The sequence below is a fragment of the Pseudophryne corroboree genome, chromosome 5 (genome assembly GCF_028390025.1).
Source record: "Pseudophryne corroboree isolate aPseCor3 chromosome 5, aPseCor3.hap2, whole genome shotgun sequence".
Lineage (NCBI taxonomy): Eukaryota > Metazoa > Chordata > Amphibia > Anura > Myobatrachidae > Pseudophryne > Pseudophryne corroboree.
In genome coordinates, this window is record NC_086448.1 from 523,981,652 (window position 1) to 524,000,101 (window position 18,450).

At 46.9% G+C, this 18,450-nt stretch overlaps 1 protein-coding gene across 1 annotated transcript in view; it reads right to left on the reverse strand.

Annotated features, from left to right (window-relative positions):
* The window catches only part of SLC35B3 (solute carrier family 35 member B3), a 163,371-nt gene extending 145,971 nt beyond the window's left edge, over positions 1-17,400 (reverse strand). The window contains exon 1 of the mRNA XM_063923125.1: positions 17,250-17,400. Within this exon, the coding sequence (XP_063779195.1) occupies positions 17,250-17,281 (32 nt within the window). The 5' untranslated portion in view covers positions 17,282-17,400. The remainder of the gene's footprint in view (positions 1-17,249) is intronic.
* Positions 17,401-18,450: the final 1,050 nt, after the last annotated feature.

Below are 18,450 nucleotides of genomic sequence, written 5' to 3' on the forward strand. Positions count from 1 at the left end.
GCTGTAAAGCTGGGATCTAGGGGCCTTAAGGTGCATCAGGGCTATGAGGGGTGGCCGAGGTAACATAGTAACATAGTATCTAAGGTTGAAAAAAGACAATTGTCCATCGATTTCAACCTGTTTGTGGTCTCCTATGAAGGATTATTTTGTACAAAATTTTGACTGATGTTGATGACTGCCGTTACGTTTTACCCCTCTTTTTTATAATAACCATAGTGCGTGACTATGTCCCGTAACCCTGGATATCCTTATCCATTAGGATTGTATCTAACCCATTCTTAAAGGTGTTGACTGAGTCGGCCATTACAACTCCCTCAGGCAGGGAATTCCAAACACGTATCGTCCTTACCGTAAAAAAGCCTTTACGCCGTATTGTGTGGAATCTCCTCTCCTCTAACCTGAGCGAGTGTCCACGAGTTCTCTGTGTTGATCTAACCAAAAACAGGTCCTGCGCAAGATCTGTATATTGTCCCCTTATATATTTGTAGATGTTGATCATGTCCCCTCTTACTCTCCTCTTTTCCAGTGTAAACATGCCTAGTCTTGCAAGCCTTTCCTCGTATTCCAGCGTCTCCATACCCTTAATTAGTTTGGTCGCCCACCTCTGAACCTTTTCTAGCTTCAGGATATCCTTTTTGTAGTATGGTGCCCAGAATTGTACACAGTATTCAAGGTGTGGCCTCACAAGTGATTTATATAATGGGAGTATAATACTCTCGTCCCTAGCATCAATTCCCCATTTTATGCATGCTAATATCTTATTAGCCTTCTTTGCTGCAGTCCTACTTTGGGTACTACTGCTTAGTTTGCTATCTATGAGGACACCTAAGTCCTTTTCCAGTACAGAATCCCCTAATTTTACCTCATTTAGTAGGTAGGTGTTATTTTTGTTCTTGTTACCACAGTGCATTACCTTACACTTGTCTGTATTGAAGCGCATTCTCCATTTCGCTGCCCAAGCTTCTAATTTAACTAAGTCATTCTGAAGCGACTCAGCATCCCCCTCCGCATTTATAACTTTACACAATTTGGTATCATCTGCAAAAATTGACACCATGCTCTCTAGACCTTCTGTTAGGTCGTTAATAAAAATATTGAACAATAGCGGTCCTAATACTGAGCCTTGCGGCACACCACTTAGCACTTCAGTCCAATTTGAAAAAGATCCATTAACCACAACGCGCTGCTCCCTATTATCTAACCAGTTTTATGACCCAAGTACATATTGTGCTTCCTAGCCCTGTTTCTTGTAGCTTGTAGATAAGTCTCATGTGTGGTACAGTGTCGAATGATTTGGCAAAATCTAAAAAGATTACATCCCCCTCTTTACCCTGATCTAGGTTTGCGCTTACTGTTTCATAAAAGCCAAGTAAGTTGGTTTGACAGGATCTGTCCTTCATAAACTCATGTTGATTCCTTTTAATGACCTTATTGACTTCAAGGAACTTCTGAATACTATCTCTTAGAATACCTTCCAATACTTTCCCCACTATAGATGTAAGTCTAACTGGTCTATAATTACCTGGTTCAGCTTTACTTCCCTTTTTGAATATAGGCACTACTTCCGCTATACGCCAGTCTTTGGGAACCATACCTGATATTACTGAATCTTTAAAGATCAAAAATAGCGGTTTTGCAAGTTCAGAGTGAAGCTCCATTAGAACCCTTGGGTGAATACCATTGGGACCTGGTGACTTATTAATCTTTAAATGTTTTAATCGGTCACAGACTACTTCCTCGCTTAAATAAGTACCTATCAGTGGGATATTCTCATTATTGAGATTATGTGTTAGTCCCTGAATTGGGTCCTCTCTAGTAAATACTGTTGAAAAAAACTAATTTAGTGTGTCCGCTATGTCATTATCATTTTTGCTTAAGACTCCCAACTTGTCTTTTAAAGGGCCTATACTTTCCTTCTTTAATCTCTTGCTATTAATGTATTTAAAGAATTTTTTGGGATTCGCTTTGCTTTCCTTTGCTACTAGTTTTTCAGTTTCTACTTTTGCCGCTCTTATTTCCTTTTTGCCTATTTTGTTACATTCTTTATAGTGCTGAAATTACTCTGCTTCCCCGTCAGATTTGTATTTTTTAAATGCTCGCCTTTTCTTGCCCATAAGTTCCTTTATCTTTTTGTTAAGCCACATCGGTGACGCCCTCTTGGGAGCTATAGTTATATCCGCCTCCCATGTGCCTTCACATGACTTGGTGTACACCTGTTGGCATGGAGGAAGCGCTGAGACCTTATATGCAGCAGACTGATAGCTGCTGCTGCACCCGATTAGACCCGCAGCCACCGCCAGCGAAGTCACGAGTCATCCTTCTGTTTTTTGCTTAATGAATTCAGTGGTGCCCTACAGAGGCTGGCGTCCTTAGGCAGTTGCCTTATGGTAGAGCCGGCCCTGGGGGTAGGATGTGGGAGGGTTTAGGGCACTGCACATGTTAATACACCCTGGATTGCAGACATGCTTTGTGTGCTGAGAATGCTAGTGTCATGATATTATCTGGAAACAACATTAAAAAAATGTTGTTCTTTTATTCTAAACTTCACAGTTGTTGTTACTGGCCCTTAATATAGATATATTATTGGAGTAATCTGTATACACAAACATTTGAATATATTACTTTAAAAGTACGCACTCATACTAAGCAGTTTTTCAGGCTGTATTATTAAATGCATTTATGATGCATGCCAATAATAAAGAACAAATTAGGGTATAAGGCACTATTAAGTAGATGCACAGTCTATAAGTGCTACATACTGCTAGATAATCAACGTTGCTCATTTTATATCCAGTGAAAGTAAATTACTGCTGTTTGAGAATTAGAATTTAATGCCATTATAATGAGGTACATCAAGATTAGCACAGCTAAAGAATAACACAATGTATGACTTTATCAAACTAGACATTAAAAAAGGTTATGTGTATGTCTGTTATCTTTGTGATACTAAAAGGAACATTGTTAATAAATGTGACAAACATACAAATATGTGGTCTGCAGATTCCCTGATAACCTTACATGAGATGTATATTTTATTCATTAGATTCAGCCAACGAACCTGCTTAGAATCTATGCATTACAGTATGTAGCCCTTTCTATAAAAAGGTTGACACTGTAATTAAAAACATATGAAGCCTATTTATTAAAATTAACTGACATAAATAGAGGACGAAAAACAGTAGAGAGAAATATGCAATTTTGCTAACATCTTGTCACTGCAACATTACCCATATAATTAAACTGATCCTAACAATGGGGGTCATTCCGAGTTGATCCCACGCTGCAACTTTTTGCTGCCTATGTGATCAACTAGACGCCGCCTATGGGGGAGTGTATTTTTGCATAGCAAGGCTGCGATCGCTTGTGCAGCCGAGCTATGCAAAAATATTTTGTGCAGTTTAGGAGTAGGTCCTGACTTACCCACTGCGATCACTTCAGCCTGTCAGGTCCCGGAACTGACTTCAGACATCCGCCCTCCAAACGCCTGGGCACGCCTGCGTTTTCCACTCCACTCCCAGAAAGCAGTCAGTTGCCACCCCGCAACGCCTTCCTCCTGTCAATCTCGTTGCAATCGTTTTCCTCGTTGATTCTGTCGCTGTCTGGCGTTCCCCGTCGCCGGGCAGCGACACGCCTGAGTATTGCGCCCGCTGCGCATGTGCATTCCGGACCCATTCGCACGGCTGCAAAAAAAAGCAGCGTGCGAACGGGTCAGAATGACCCCCAATGACTCTCTGTTAAACAATTGTGGTACATTCACATGTGATGTTATTACATATTGGGGGAGATGTGTGAAGCAGTGAAAAAAGTGTAGTCTGAGAAGTGAGCCAGTGGAGAAATTGCCCATGGCAACCAATCGGCTTTGAATTACAGTAACATTTAGCAAGTGCATTCCCTAAATTTATACGTAGCAGCTGATAAGTTGCCATGGGCAACTTCTCCACTCTTTTCACTGCTTCATACATCTCCCTCATTGTTCCTTCAGTAGTTGGAACAATGAAGCTGTATTTGTGAAACTGTTCTCCTGCAAGCAAATGTTGGGAAAATGTGAAAACCCCCCAAAAAAACATGTGTTGACCATTTGTGTGTCGATCATTGCCATGTCGACCTTTTGAACAGGTCGACATTTTGTACCTGTCGGCCTTAAGCACTGTCGAACTTTCAACCTTTTGTACCTGTCAACCTTAATGCATGTCGGCCATATGTGGTTGACCTATTGACTGTCTACCTAGACAGTGTAAATCTATCGTCCAGTTACCGGTGTGAGATAGCTGAGATAATTGTTGCTGTGTTGTGTCAGGTAAGTGAAAGCTTCACGCAGCTTAATTCTCTGCTCCTGCAGCCTAACCTGCCATCCCACAGCCTAACCCTAACCATCTCCAAAGTTCAGTCCCAGACTCCTAACCAGGCCCAGATTAAGGCTGGTGGGGGCCCAGGGCAACAAATGTGTGGGGCCCCCACTACTAAAATTGCTGCCAAAGCCCCCCCCCCCCCCCCCCACACACACACACACACACACACACTCACATGACATACAAACACACACACTTCACAAAGCAGACTGGGCAGGGACAGAATGCCAGAGCAGCAGACGCCGGCTGATCACAGTCAGTGTCTTGTGGAATTTCCCTTCACTATCCCGTGACACTGACTGTATACGGAGGAGCACCTCTGCGGCCGCTGTTAATGAACAGCTGAGCTGCCGGAGGGAGACTGGTCTCTGATTGAAAAAGCAGTGTGTGGGGGCCCCAGGATGGCCACCCCTATCGCCCCTCTCTTAATCCATATTCCACATGTGCTGTAATCAGGGGCGTCAGAATGGGGGAGGCAAGGGGGCAGCTCGCCCCCCGCAAAGTTGGGAGAGGCGCCTATTACCCATAGCAGAGGAGCGGCAGTCAGGTGAAACATCGCGTCCAGCTGCCACACTTTACAGCTGATGTGCAGTACCAGCCTCCTCTGCTTCTTCCTTGCACGGCATCATACTGGGTATCAGACTGACTTCAGCCCTGGCCTCTGTGTGACACACGCGGCTGAAGTTAGTCTGATATACAGTGTGATACCGTGCAAGGCAGTGTGATGCCGTGCAAGGCCCACACCCACAACGGTCCGGACACACCTGCGTTGTCCGGACCGTGTCCCACCAATGGCGTTCTAACATTGGCACACCGCCTCTCACCCCGCAACCGCCACTGCCTGTCAATCAGGCAGAGGCAGTTGCAGCCCTGAGATACTTTCGAGGCGCACTCCCCAAAGGGCATAAGACTGCGATCGCTGCCTCTGCAGCGATCCAGTCTGAATTAGGCGCTCTGTCTCCCACACTCTCTTTCTGACACTGTATCTCTCTCCCTGGCACACTCTCTCTGTTACACTGTCTCTCCCTCTCTCCCTAATGCTGTGTAAATATCTCTCCCTGGTACTGTCTCACTGTCCCTTCCAATCTGTCATCTTTCTCTCTTCCTGACACTATCTCCCTCCCTCCGTCTCTCCTCTCTCTCTCTCTCTCACTTTTCCTCTCTCTCTCCCTCTCCATCTTTCTCTCTCCGACACTATTTCTCTCCCTCCCTCTCCCTGACACTTTCTCTCTGTCCCCTCCCCACATTCTCTCTTTGACACTGTTGTCTCCCCCACTCTCTTCCTGACACTGTCTCTCTCTCTCTCTCTCTCTCTCTCTCTCTCTCTCTGTGACACTCATCTCTTTCTCTCCCTCTTTCTCTCTCCCTGACACTCTCTCTCTCTATCTCTCTCTCTGTGACACTGTCTCTCCCTCTCTCCCTGAAGCTGTGTAAATATCTCTCCCTGGCACTGTCTCTCTGTCCGTAACACTGTCTCTTTCTCTTCCCCTGACACTGTATGTCTATCTCTCACTCCCTAACACTGTCTCTCTCCCTGACACTACCTCTCTCTTGAAACTGTTTCTCCCTCTCTTTCACTCTCTCCCTCTTTCTCTTTCCCTGACACTCTCATCTCTTTCTCCCTGACAAACTCTCGCTCACTTCTCTCTTTCACTCATTCCCTCTTTTCCATGAAACCCTCTCTCCCTCTCTTTCTTTCTCTCTCCCCCTGATATCCGCTTTTTCTGTCTCACTCTCTCCTGCTACCTCTAAGGGGCATTATAGTAATAACAGCGGGGGGCAGGGGGGCCCTTTCAAAAATTTTCTATGGGAACAGCAAAGTTCTAGTTATGCCCCTGCCTCACATCGTCCAGCATCAGCCGCCTCGTCACTGCCTATCCTCCCCTCCTCCCGCCTACCTCCGAATTTTTGCCGTACCACTGCCTATGGCCTGGGAACCCATCATAGCTCCTGCAGAACCACTGCCTGGCCGGAGAGACAATTCAGCCTCCTCCCGGAGACCTCCAGGTAACCTATCTTCTGGTCACATCACATTCTGCTGCTGATGATATACCTCTCTCTATCTTTCTCCATCTCTCTCTCTGTCTCCCTCCATGAATCTCTCTGTCATTTTCCATGTCTATTTCTCTCACCATGTCTTTCTCTCTCTTTCTATCTCTATCTCTCTCTCCATTTTTGTTATGAGGTACTGTATACAGGGCCGGTGCTAGGGTGTTCGGCGCCCCCCTGCAAACTATAAATTTGCGCCCTCCCATATTCGCGCCGGGAAAAGACGTGTGGGCTCACAAGTAAGGGGCATGGCCACACAATAGTACCCCCATTTAAAATGACGCCACAATGTAGCACAATCTTATTCCTCTTATACATAATGCCCCACCTGTAGTAGTAGCGTCATATGTAATGCACCCCAGTAGTAGTAGCATCCTTATACATAATGCCCCCCAGTAGTAGTAGTATCCTTATACATAATGCCCCCCCAGTAGTAGTAGCATCCTTATATGTAGTGCGCCCCCAGTAGTAGTAGCATCCTTATAAGTAGTGCGCCCCCAGTAGTAGTAGCATCCTTACATGTAGTGCGCCCCAGTAGTATACGTAATGCCCCCCCAGTACTACCATCCATAAAGTGCGCGTACACAGACATACCTCACACACACAATTCACACATATATACACACACATACACACCCACCAAATACACACACACACACACACACACACACACAATATATATACAAACACACACTTCTCTCTCACTCTCTACTTACCTAAGCAGTCTCCCTCGGTACAGCAGCCTGGTCCGTGTAGCCCCGCCCCCTTCTGGACCGTTTAGCTCCGCCCCTTTCCACCCCGTTTAGCTCCGCCCCCTCCCGTACCGTACACAGCCGCTGCCACACAGGTGAGGGGAGGGGAGGGAGGAGGCTTTTCACGCTGCAGGCTCCGCTGCCAGTGACTGTCACAGTCATACAGTGACAGTGACAGACACAGCAGCAGCAGCAGGGGGGCCAGGACGGCGCAGCAGGGAAGGAATGCAGAGCAGGGGGAGCGCCTCTCCGTCCCAGCGCCTCCCTGCACTGCATCCCTTCGCTGAGCGGGTAGCGCCGGGCCTGACTGTATAACACAGAGGGGGCGACATTTAGCGATTTAGGGGTGCCAAACGGAAATTATATCTCCCCCCCCCCCACCTAAAAACGTTCTGACGCCCCTGGCTGTAATGAGACTGACACTAAATTCTCCCCCTGATGAGGGAGGGTCACATGATTGTGACATCAGAGGTCCTTTAGGCCACTTTGATCTAGCATCTACCCGAAACTGTCCCTTCTACATAGGAACGATTGGAAGTTACAGTATGTATAGCCAGGGCCGGCAACAGAAATCTTGGGGCCCCATACTGTGATATATCTGGGGCCCCTTCAGATTATAAAAGTGCAACGGAATTTGCTGCACTTTATAAGAAACTGTTAATAAAAATATATTTATTTATACAAATATATCAATGTGTTTATCTCTCCTTCCTTCCCCACACAGACCACAGTCTATGGGGGTCATTCAGAGTTGTTCGCTCGGTAAAAATCTTCGCATCGCAGCGATTTTCCGCTTAATGCGCATGCGCAATGTCCGCACTGCGACTGCGCCAAGTAAATTTGCTATGCACTTAGGAATTTTACTCACGGCATTTTCATCGTTCTGGCGATCGTAATGTGATTGACAGGAAATGGGTGTTACTGGGCGGAAACAGGCTGTTTTATGGGCGTGTGGGAAAAAACGCAACCGTTTCCGGAAAAAACGCAGGAGTGGCTGGAGAAACGGGGGAGTGTCTGGGCGAACGCTGGGTGTGTTTGTGACGTCAAACCAGGAACGACAAGCACTGAAATGATCGCAGATGCCGAGTAAGTCTGAAGCTACTCAGAAACTGCTACGAGGTGTGTAATCGCAATATTGCGAATACATCGTTCGCAATTTTAAGATGCTAAGATTCACTCCCAGTAGGCGGCGGCTTAGCATGAGCAATCTGCTAAAATTCACTTGCGAGCGAACAACTCGGAATGACCCCCTATGTCTCCCTCTCTCCTTCCTCCCACAGACCCCACAGTCTGTCTCTCCCCAGTGACTCCACGCTGCATTCCCAGCTCCCCCACATCATCCCAAAGCCCTGTATCCTCTCACAAAGCCACCCTTACCCTGGGGACAGACTCACCTTTGCTGCACTCCCAAGAATCCAGACACAAAACACCACACAGCAGGTACCATGCGGTCCTCACACCCCACCAGAAGAGGCTGACACAGTGCACAGGAATCCTGGCCAGCAGAGCTGCTGCCATGTACCGTAACTGCCTGCAACAAAGCTGGACCCAGAAGAGCTAGCGCACACTCGCGCTGCACAGTCACTGTGTGAGAGGCTCCTGTCACTCTGAGGCTGCGTCCACACCGTCTACAGGTCGCTGCCCTATTTGGCACTAAATGGTATATCCTTGGGGCCCCTCTGATCCTTGGGGCCCGGTACAGGTGTCCCCTTTAAACTAGAGATGAGCGCCGGAAATTTTTCGGGTTTTGTGTTTTGGTTTTGGGTTCGGTTCCGCGGCCGTGTTTTGGGTTCGACCGCGTTTTGGCAAAACCTCACCGAATTTTTTTTGTCGGATTCGGGTGTGTTTTGGATTCGGGTGTTTTTTTCCAAAAAACCTAAAAAACAGCTTAAATCATAGAATTTGGCGGTCATTTTGATCCCAAAGTATTATTAACCTCAAAAACCATAATTTCCACTCATTTTCAGTCTATTCTGAATACCTCACACCTCACAATATTATTTTTAGTCCTAAAATTTGCACCGAGGTCGCTGTGTGAGTAAGATAAGCGACCCTAGTGGCCGACACAAACACCGGGCCCATCTAGGAGTGGCACTGCAGTGTCACGCAGGATGGCCCTTCCAAAAAACCCTCCCCAAACAGCACATGACGCAAAGAAAAAAAGAGGCGCAATGAGGTAGCTGTGTGAGTAAGATTAGCGACCCTAGTGGCCGACACAAACACCGGGCCCATCTAGGAGTGGCACTGCAGTGTCACGCAGGATGTCCCTTCCAAAAAACCCTCCCCAAACAGCACATGACGCAAAGAAAAAAAGAGGCGCAATGAGGTAGCTGTGTGAGTAAGATAAGCGACCCTAGTGGCCGACACAAACACCGGGCCCATCTAGGAGTGGCACTGCAGTGTCACGCAGGATGTCCCTTCCAAAAAACCCTCCCCAAACAGCACATGACGCAAAGAAAAAAAGAGGCGCAATGAGGTAGCTGACTGTGTGAGTAAGATAAGCGACCCTAGTGGCCGACACAAACACCGGGCCCATCTAGGAGTGGCACTGCAGTGTCACGCAGGATGTCCCTTCCAAAAAACCCTCCCCAAACAGCACATGACGCAAAGAAAAAAAGAGGCGCAATGAGGTAGCTGACTGTGTGAGTAAGATAAGCGACCCTAGTGGCCGACACAAACACCGGGCCCATCTAGGAGTGGCACTGCAGTGTCACGCAGGATGTCCCTTCCAAAAAACCCTCCCCAAACAGCACATGACGCAAAGAAAAAGAAAAGAAAAAAGAGGTGCAAGATGGAATTGTCCTTGGGCCCTCCCACCCACCCTTATATTGTATAAACAGGACATGCACACTTTAACCAACCCATCATTTCAGTGACAGGGTCTGCCACACGACTGTGACTGATATGACGGGTTGGTTTGGACCCCCACCAAAAAAGAAGCAATTAATCTCTCCTTGCACAAACTGGCTCTACAGAGGCAAGATGTCCACCTCATCATCATCCTCCGATATATCACCGTGTACATCCCCCTCCTCACAGATTATCAATTCGTCCCCACTGGAATCCACCATCTCAGCTCCCTGTGTACTTTGTGGAGGCAATTGCTGCTGGTCAATGTCTCCACGGAGGAATTGATTATAATTCATTTTAATGAACATCATCTTCTCCACATTTTCTGGATGTAACCTCGTACGCCGATTGCTGACAAGGTGAGCGGCGGCACTAAACACTCTTTCGGAGTACACACTTGTGGGAGGGCAACTTAGGTAGAATAAAGCCAGTTTGTGCAAGGGCCTCCAAATTGCCTCTTTTTCCTGCCAGTATAAGTACGGACTGTGTGACGTGCCTACTTGGATGCGGTCACTCATATAATCCTCCACCATTCTTTCAATGGTGAGAGAATCATATGCAGTGACAGTAGACGACATGTCCGTAATCGTTGTCAGGTCCTTCAGTCCGGACCAGATGTCAGCATCAGCAGTCGCTCCAGACTGCCCTGCATCACCGCCAGCGGGTGGGCTCGGAATTCTGAGCCTTTTCCTCGCACCCCCAGTTGCGGGAGAATGTGAAGGAGGAGATGTTGTTGACAGGTCGCGTTCCGCTTGACTTGACAATTTACTCACCAGCAGGTGTTTGAACCCCAGCAGACTTGTGTCTGCCGGAAAGAGAGATCCAAGGTAGGCTTTAAATCTAGGATCGAGCACGGTGGCCAAAATGTAGTGCTCTGATTTCAACAGATTGACCACCCGTGAATCCTTGTTAAGCGAATTAAGGGCTCCATCCACAAGTCCCACATGCCTAGCGGAATCGCTCCGTGTTAGCTCCTCCTTCAATGTCTCCAGCTTCTTCTGCAAAAGCCTGATGAGGGGAATGACCTGACTCAGGCTGGCAGTGTCTGAACTGACTTCACGTGTGGCAAGTTCAAAGGGCATCAGAACCTTGCACAACGTTGAAATCATTCTCCACTGCGCTTGAGACAGGTGCATCCCACCTCCTATATCGTGCTCAATTGTATAGGCTTGAATGGCCTTTTGCTGCTCCTCCAACCTCTGAAGCATATACAGGGTTGAATTCCACCTCGTTACCACTTCTTGCTTCAGATGATGGCAGGGCAGGTTCAGTAGTTTTTGGTGGTGCTCCAGTTTTCTGTACGTGGTGCCTGTACGCCGAAAGTGTCCCGCAATTCTTCTGGCCACCGACAGCATCTCTTGCACGCCCCTGTCGTTTTTTAAAAAATTCTGCACCACCAAATTCAAGGTATGTGCAAAACATGGGACGTGCTGGAATTGGCCCAGATTTAATGCACACACAATATTGCTGGCGTTGTCCGATGCCACAAATCCACAGGAGAGTCCAATTGGGGTAAGCCATTCCGCGATGATCTTCCTCAGTTGCCGTAAGAGGTTTTCAGCTGTGTGCGTATTCTGGAAACCGGTGATACAAAGCGTAGCCTGCCTAGGAAAGAGTTGGCGTTTGCGAGATGCTGCTACTGGTGCCGCCGCTGCTGTTCTTGCGGCGGGAGTCCATACATCTACCCAGTGGGCTGTCACAGTCATATAGTCCTGACCCTGCCCTGCTCCACTTGTCCACATGTCCGTGGTTAAGTGGACATTGGGTACAGCTGCATTTTTTAGGACACTGGTGACTCTTTTTCTGAGGTCTGTGTACATTTTCGGTATCGCCTGCCTAGAGAAATGGAACCTAGATGGTATTTGGTACCGGGGACACAGTACCTCCAACAAGTCTCTAGTTGGCTCTGCAGTAATGATGGATACCGGAACCACGTTTCTCACCACCCAGGATGTCAAGGCCTCAGTTATCCGCTTTGCAGTAGGATGACTGCTGTGATATTTCATCTTCCTCGCAAAGGACTGTTGGACAGTCAATTGCTTGGTGGAAGTAGTAAAAGTGGTCTTACGACTTCCCCTCTGGGATGACCATCGACTCCCAGCAGCAACAACAGCAGCGCCAGCAGCAGTAGGCGTTACACGCAAGGATGCATCGGAGGAATCCCAGGCAGGAGAGGACTCGTCAGAATTGCCAGTGACATGGCCTGCAGGACTATTGGCATTCCTGGGGAAGGAGGAAATTGACACTGAGGGAGTTGGTGGGGTGGTTTGCGTGAGCTTGGTTACAAGAGGAAGGGATTTACTGGTCAGTGGACTGCTTCCGCTGTCGGCCCAAGTTTTTGAACTTGTCACTGACTTATTATGAATGCGCTGCAGGTGACGTATAAGGGAGGATGTTCCGAGGTGGTTAACGTCCTTACCCCTACTTATTACAGCTTGACAAAGGGAACACACGGCTTGACACCTGTTGTCCGCATTTCTGGTGAAATACTTCCACACCGAAGAGCTGATTTTTTTGGTATTTTCACCAGGCATGTCAACGGCCATATTCCTACCACGGACAACAGGTGTCTCCCCGGGTGCCTGACTTAAACAAACCACCTCACCATCAGAATCCTCCTGGTCAATTTCCTCCCCAGCGCCAGCAACACCCATATCCTCCTCATCCTGGTGTACTTCAACACTGACATCTTCAATCTGACTATCAGGAACTGGACTGCGGGTGCTCCTTCCATCACTTGCAGGGGGCGTGCAAATGGTGGAAGGCGCATGCTCTTCACGTCCAGTGTTGGGAAGGTCAGGCATCGCAACCGACACAATTGGAGTCGGACTCTCCTTGTGGATTTGGGATTTCGAAGAACGCACAGTTCTTTGCGGTGCTACTGCTTTTGCCAGCTTTAGTCTTTTCATTTTTCTAGCGAGAGGCTGAGTGCTTCCATCCTCATGTGAAGCTGAACCACTAGCCATGAACATAGGCCAGGGCCTCAGCCGTTCCTTGCCACTCCGTGTGGTAAATGGCATATTGGCAAGTTTACGCTTCTCCTCCGACAATTTTATTTTAGGTTTTGGAGTCCTTTTTTTACTGATATTTGGTGTTTTGGATTTGACATGCTCTGTACTATGACATTGGGCATCGGCCTTGGCAGACGACGTTGCTGGCATTTCATCGTCTCGGCCATGACTAGTGGCAGCAGCTTCAGCACGAGGTGGAAGTGGATCTTGATCTTTCCCTAATTTTGGAACCTCAACATTTTTGTTCTCCATATTTTAATAGGCACAACTAAAAGGCACCTCAGGTAAACAATGGAGATGGATGGATTGGATACTAGTATACAATTATGGACGGACTGCCGAGTGCCGACACAGAGGTAGCCACAGCCGTGAACTACCGCACTGTACTGTGTCTGCTGCTAATATAGACTGGTTGATAAAGAGATAGTATACTCGTAACTAGTATGTATGTATAAAGAAAGAAAAAAAAACCACGGTTAGGTGGTATATACAATTATGGACGGGCTGCCGAGTGCCGACACAGAGGTAGCCACAGCCGTGAACTACCGCACTGTACTGTGTCTGCTGCTAATATATAGACTGGTTGATAAAGAGATAGTATACTCGTACCTAGTATGTATGTATAAAGAAAGAAAAAAAAACCACGGTTAGGTGGTATATACAATTATGGACGGGCTGCCGAGTGCCGACACAGCCGTGAACTACCGCACTGTACTGTGTCTGCTGCTAATATATAGACTGGTTGATAAAGAGATAGTATACTCGTAACTAGTATGTATGTATAAAGAAAGAAAAAAAAACCACGGTTAGGTGGTATATACAATTATGGACGGGCTGCCGAGTGCCGACACAGAGGTAGCCACAGCCGTGAACTACCGCACTGTACTGTGTCTGCTGCTAATATAGACTGGTTGATAAAGAGATAGTATACTCGTAACTAGTATGACTATAAAGAAAGAAAAAAAAACCACGGTTAGGTGGTATATACAATTATGGACGGGCTGCCGAGTGCCGACACAGAGGTAGCCACAGCCGTGAACTACCGCACTGTACTGTGTCTGCTGCTAATATAGACTGGTTGATAAAGAGAAGATGTCTATGTAACTATGTATGTATAAAGAAGAATGAAAAAAATCCACGGTTAGGTGGTATACAATTATGGACGGACTGCCTGCCGAGTGCAGACACAGAGGTAGCCACAGCCGTGAACTACCGTACTGTACTGTGTCTGCAGCTAATATAGACTGGTTGATAAAGAGAAGATGTCTATGTAACTATGTATGTATAAAGAAGAATGAAAAAAATCCACGGTTAGGTGGTATACAATTATGGACGGACTGCCTGCCGAGTGCAGACACAGAGGTAGCCACAGCCGTGAACTACCGTACTGTACTGTGTCTGCAGCTAATATAGACTGGTTGATAAAGAGAAGATGTCTATGTAACTATGTATGTATAAAGAAGAATGAAAAAAATCCACGGTTAGGTGGTATTACAATTATGGACGGACTGCCTGCCGAGTGCAGAGACACAGAGGTAGCCACAGCCGTGAACTACCGTACTGTGTCTGCTGCGACTGGATGATAAATGATATAAAAAATATATATATATCACTACTGCAGCCGGACAGGTATATATTATATATTATATAATGACGGACCTGCTGGACACTGTCTGTCAGCAGAATGAGTTTTATTTTTATAGAATAAAAAAAAAAAAAACACACAAGTGAAGTCACACGACGAGTGTTTAACTTTTTCAGGCAATCACAATATAAGTATACTACTAACTATACTGGTGGTCAGTGTGGTCAGGTCACTGGTCAGTCACACTGGCAGTGGCACTCCTGCAGCAAAAGTGTGCACTGTTTAATTTTAATATAATATGTACTCCTGGCTCCTGCTATAACCTATAACTGGCACTGCAGTAGTGCTCCCCAGTCTCCCCCACAATTATAAGCTGTGTGAGCTGAGCAGTCAGACAGATATATAATATATATAGATGATGCAGCACACTGGCCTGAACCTGAGCAGTGCACTGCACAGTGCACACAGATATGGTATGTGACTGACTGAGTCACTGTGTGTATCGCTTTTTTCAGGCAGAGAACGGATATATTAAATAAACTGCACTGTGTGTCTGGTGGTCACTCACTATATAATATATTATGTACTCCTGGCTCCTGCTATAACCTATAACTGGCACTGCAGTAGTGCTCCCCAGTCTCCCCCACAATTATAAGCTGTGTGAGCTGAGCAGTCAGACAGATATATATAATATTATATATAGATAATAGATGATGCAGCACACTGGCCTGAGCCTGAGCAGTGCACACAGATATGGTATGTGACTGACTGAGTCACTGTGTGTATCGCTTTTTTCAGGCAGAGAACGGATATATTAAATAAACTGCACTGTGTGTCTGGTGGTCACTCACTATATAATATATTATGTACTCCTGGCTCCTGCTATAACCTATAACTGGCACTGCAGTAGTGCTCCCCAGTCTCCCCCACAATTATAAGCTGTGTGAGCTGAGCAGTCAGACAGATATATATAATATTATATATAGATAATAGATGATGCAGCACACTGGCCTGAGCCTGAGCAGTGCACACAGATATGGTATGTGACTGAGTCACTGTGTGCTGTGTATCGCTTTTTTCAGGCAGAGAACGGATTATAAAGTAAACTGCACTGTCCTCACTAGTAAACTCTCTCCACTCAGTCTCTACACTTCTACAGTAACAGTACTCCTCCTAGTCAGCTCCAGTAAATCTCTCTCAGTCTCTTATAATCTAAATGGAGAGGACGCCAGCCACGTCCTCTCCCTATCAATCTCAATGCACGTGTGAAAATGGCGGCGACGCGCGGCTCCTTATATAGAATCCGAGTCTCGCGAGAATCCGACAGCGTCATGATGACGTTCGGGCGCGCTCGGGTTAACCGAGCAAGGCGGGAAGATCCGAGTCTGCTCGGACCCGTGAAAAAAACCATGAAGTTCTGGCGGGTTCGGATTCAGAGAAACCGAACCCGCTCATCTCTACTTTAAACCCCCCTGTCGCTGGCCCTGTGTATAGCTGCGCATGCACTTTACTGTTAGTAAGCAGGTGCATGGAAACCTGCTTGCTGATTCTCACACAGTAGTGGTGAGAGAGACTAAGGGGGTCATTCCAAGTTGATCGTTCGCTAGCTGTTTTTTGCAGCGCTACGATCAGGTCAAAACTCTGCAAAACTGCGCATGCGTATGCACCGCCATGCGCAGGCACGTCGTACGAGTACAAAGCGGATTGGTGCTGAGCGATGGATTTAACGAAGAATCCATTCGCACAGCCGATTGCAAGGAGATTGACAGGAAAAAGGTGTTTATGGGTGTCAACTGACCGTTTTCAGGGAGTGGTTGGAAAAACGCAGGCGTGTCCAAGCGTTTGCAGGGCGGGTGTCTGACGTCAATTCCGGGACCGGACAGGCTGAAGTGATCGCAGCGGCTGAGTAAGTTCAGACCTACTCAGAAACTGCACAAAACTTTTTGTACCGCTCGGCTGCACATGCGTTCGCACACTTGGAAAGCGAAAATACACTCCCTCGTAGGCAGCGACTATCTGATCGCAGCGCTGCAAAAAAATAGCTAGCGAGCGATCAACTCGGAATGACCCCCTAAGGGGGGTTATTCAGAGCAGTTAGCAAACAAAAAAAGTTAGCAATTGGGCAAAACCATTCTGCACTGCTGGTGGGGTAGATGTAACATGTGCAGAGGGAGTTAGATTTGGGTGGGGTGTGTTCAAACTGAAATCTAAATCGCAGTGTAAAAATAACGCATTCAGTATTTATCATGCACAGAGACAATATAACCCACCCAAATCTAAATCTCTGCACATGTTACTTCTGCCCCACCTGCAGTGCAACATGGTTTTGTCCAATTGTTAACTTTTTTGGTTTGCTTTGCTAACAACTCTGAATAACTCCCTAAAGCTAGAGCTCGTGGAAAAGATTACATTATTATCAACGCAGAAATAGTAATTCCCCAAAAAATAACGTAGCTCAAACTCCTTGCAGTAAGAAATGCAGATTTTATATAAACGAGATAAGTGCAGCAGTGTATTAATAGCATACTTGCCTACCTGACCCTCTCCATGAGGGAGAAATGCTCTGTAGGTAGGCAAGTATGATTAATAGCCCATTTCCATAATCCCGTATGTTAACTGCAAACATAATATTAAGTATAAAGTACTGTAGTACCTTTCTTGTTTGGTGAAATGTGGCTGGTTCATGTTCTGGCTACTTGTACATCAACCTTCTTCAGCAGATGACCCTTGTTTATAGGCTGTAAACATTTGATTAATAGTGAGAAGACAGAACCTTAGCTGCCCAGGCTCATTAGCTCACTTCCTTGTTCTCTGTTACACGTTGCAAACGGCACAGAACAGTTCACAGGGAAATGTTTACCTGAAGATAATTTGACAGCCACTACTTCCTGTGTGCAGGTGATTGTACAGTAAGTGGTAGTGTGATACTGTAAGAATTCTCATTTGTTTTCAGTTATCCAAAAATACTGTAATATCATACTTATTGCCCTAAAATATAATTGTTTATTTATATGCACAGTAGTATGGTTTTTGCAAAAGTAAGTTTGTATTACACATTTCTCTATCGTCCTAGTGGATGCTGGGGTTCCTGAAAGGACCATGGGGAATAGCGGCTCCGCAGGAGACAGGGCACAAAAAGTAAAGCTTTAGGATCAGGTGGTGTGCACTGGCTCCTCCCCCTATGACCCTCCTCCAAGCCTCAGTTAGATTTTTGTGCCCGGCCGAGAAGGGTGCAATCTAGGTGGCTCTCCTAAAGAGCTGCTTAGAAAAGTTTAGCTTAGGTTTTTTATTTTACAGTGAGTCCTGCTGGCAACAGGATCACTGCAACGAGGGACTTAGGGGAGAAGAAGTGAACTCACCTGCGTGCAGGATGGATTGGCTTCTTGGCTACTGGACATTAGCTCCAGAGGGACGATCACAGGTACAGCCTGGATGGTCACCGGAGCCTCGCCGCCGGCCCCCTTGCAGATGCTGAAACGAGAAGAGGTCCAGAATCGGCGGCAGAAGACTCCTCAGTCTTCTTAAGGTAGCGCACAGCACTGCAGCTGTGCGCCATTTTCCTCTCAGCACACTTCACACGGCAGTCACTGAGGGTGCAGGGCGCTGGGAGGGGGGCGCCCTGGGAGGCAAATGAAAACCTTTTTTGGCTAAAAATACCTCACATATAGCCTCCGGGGGCTATATGGAGATATTTAACCCCTGCCAGAATCCGTTAAGAGCGGGAGACGAGGCCGCCGAAAAAGGGGCGGGGCCTATCTCCTCAGCACACAGCGCCATTTTCCCTCACAGAAAGGCTGGAGGGAAGGCTCCCAGGCTCTCCCCTGCACTGCACTACAGAAACAGGGTTAAAACAG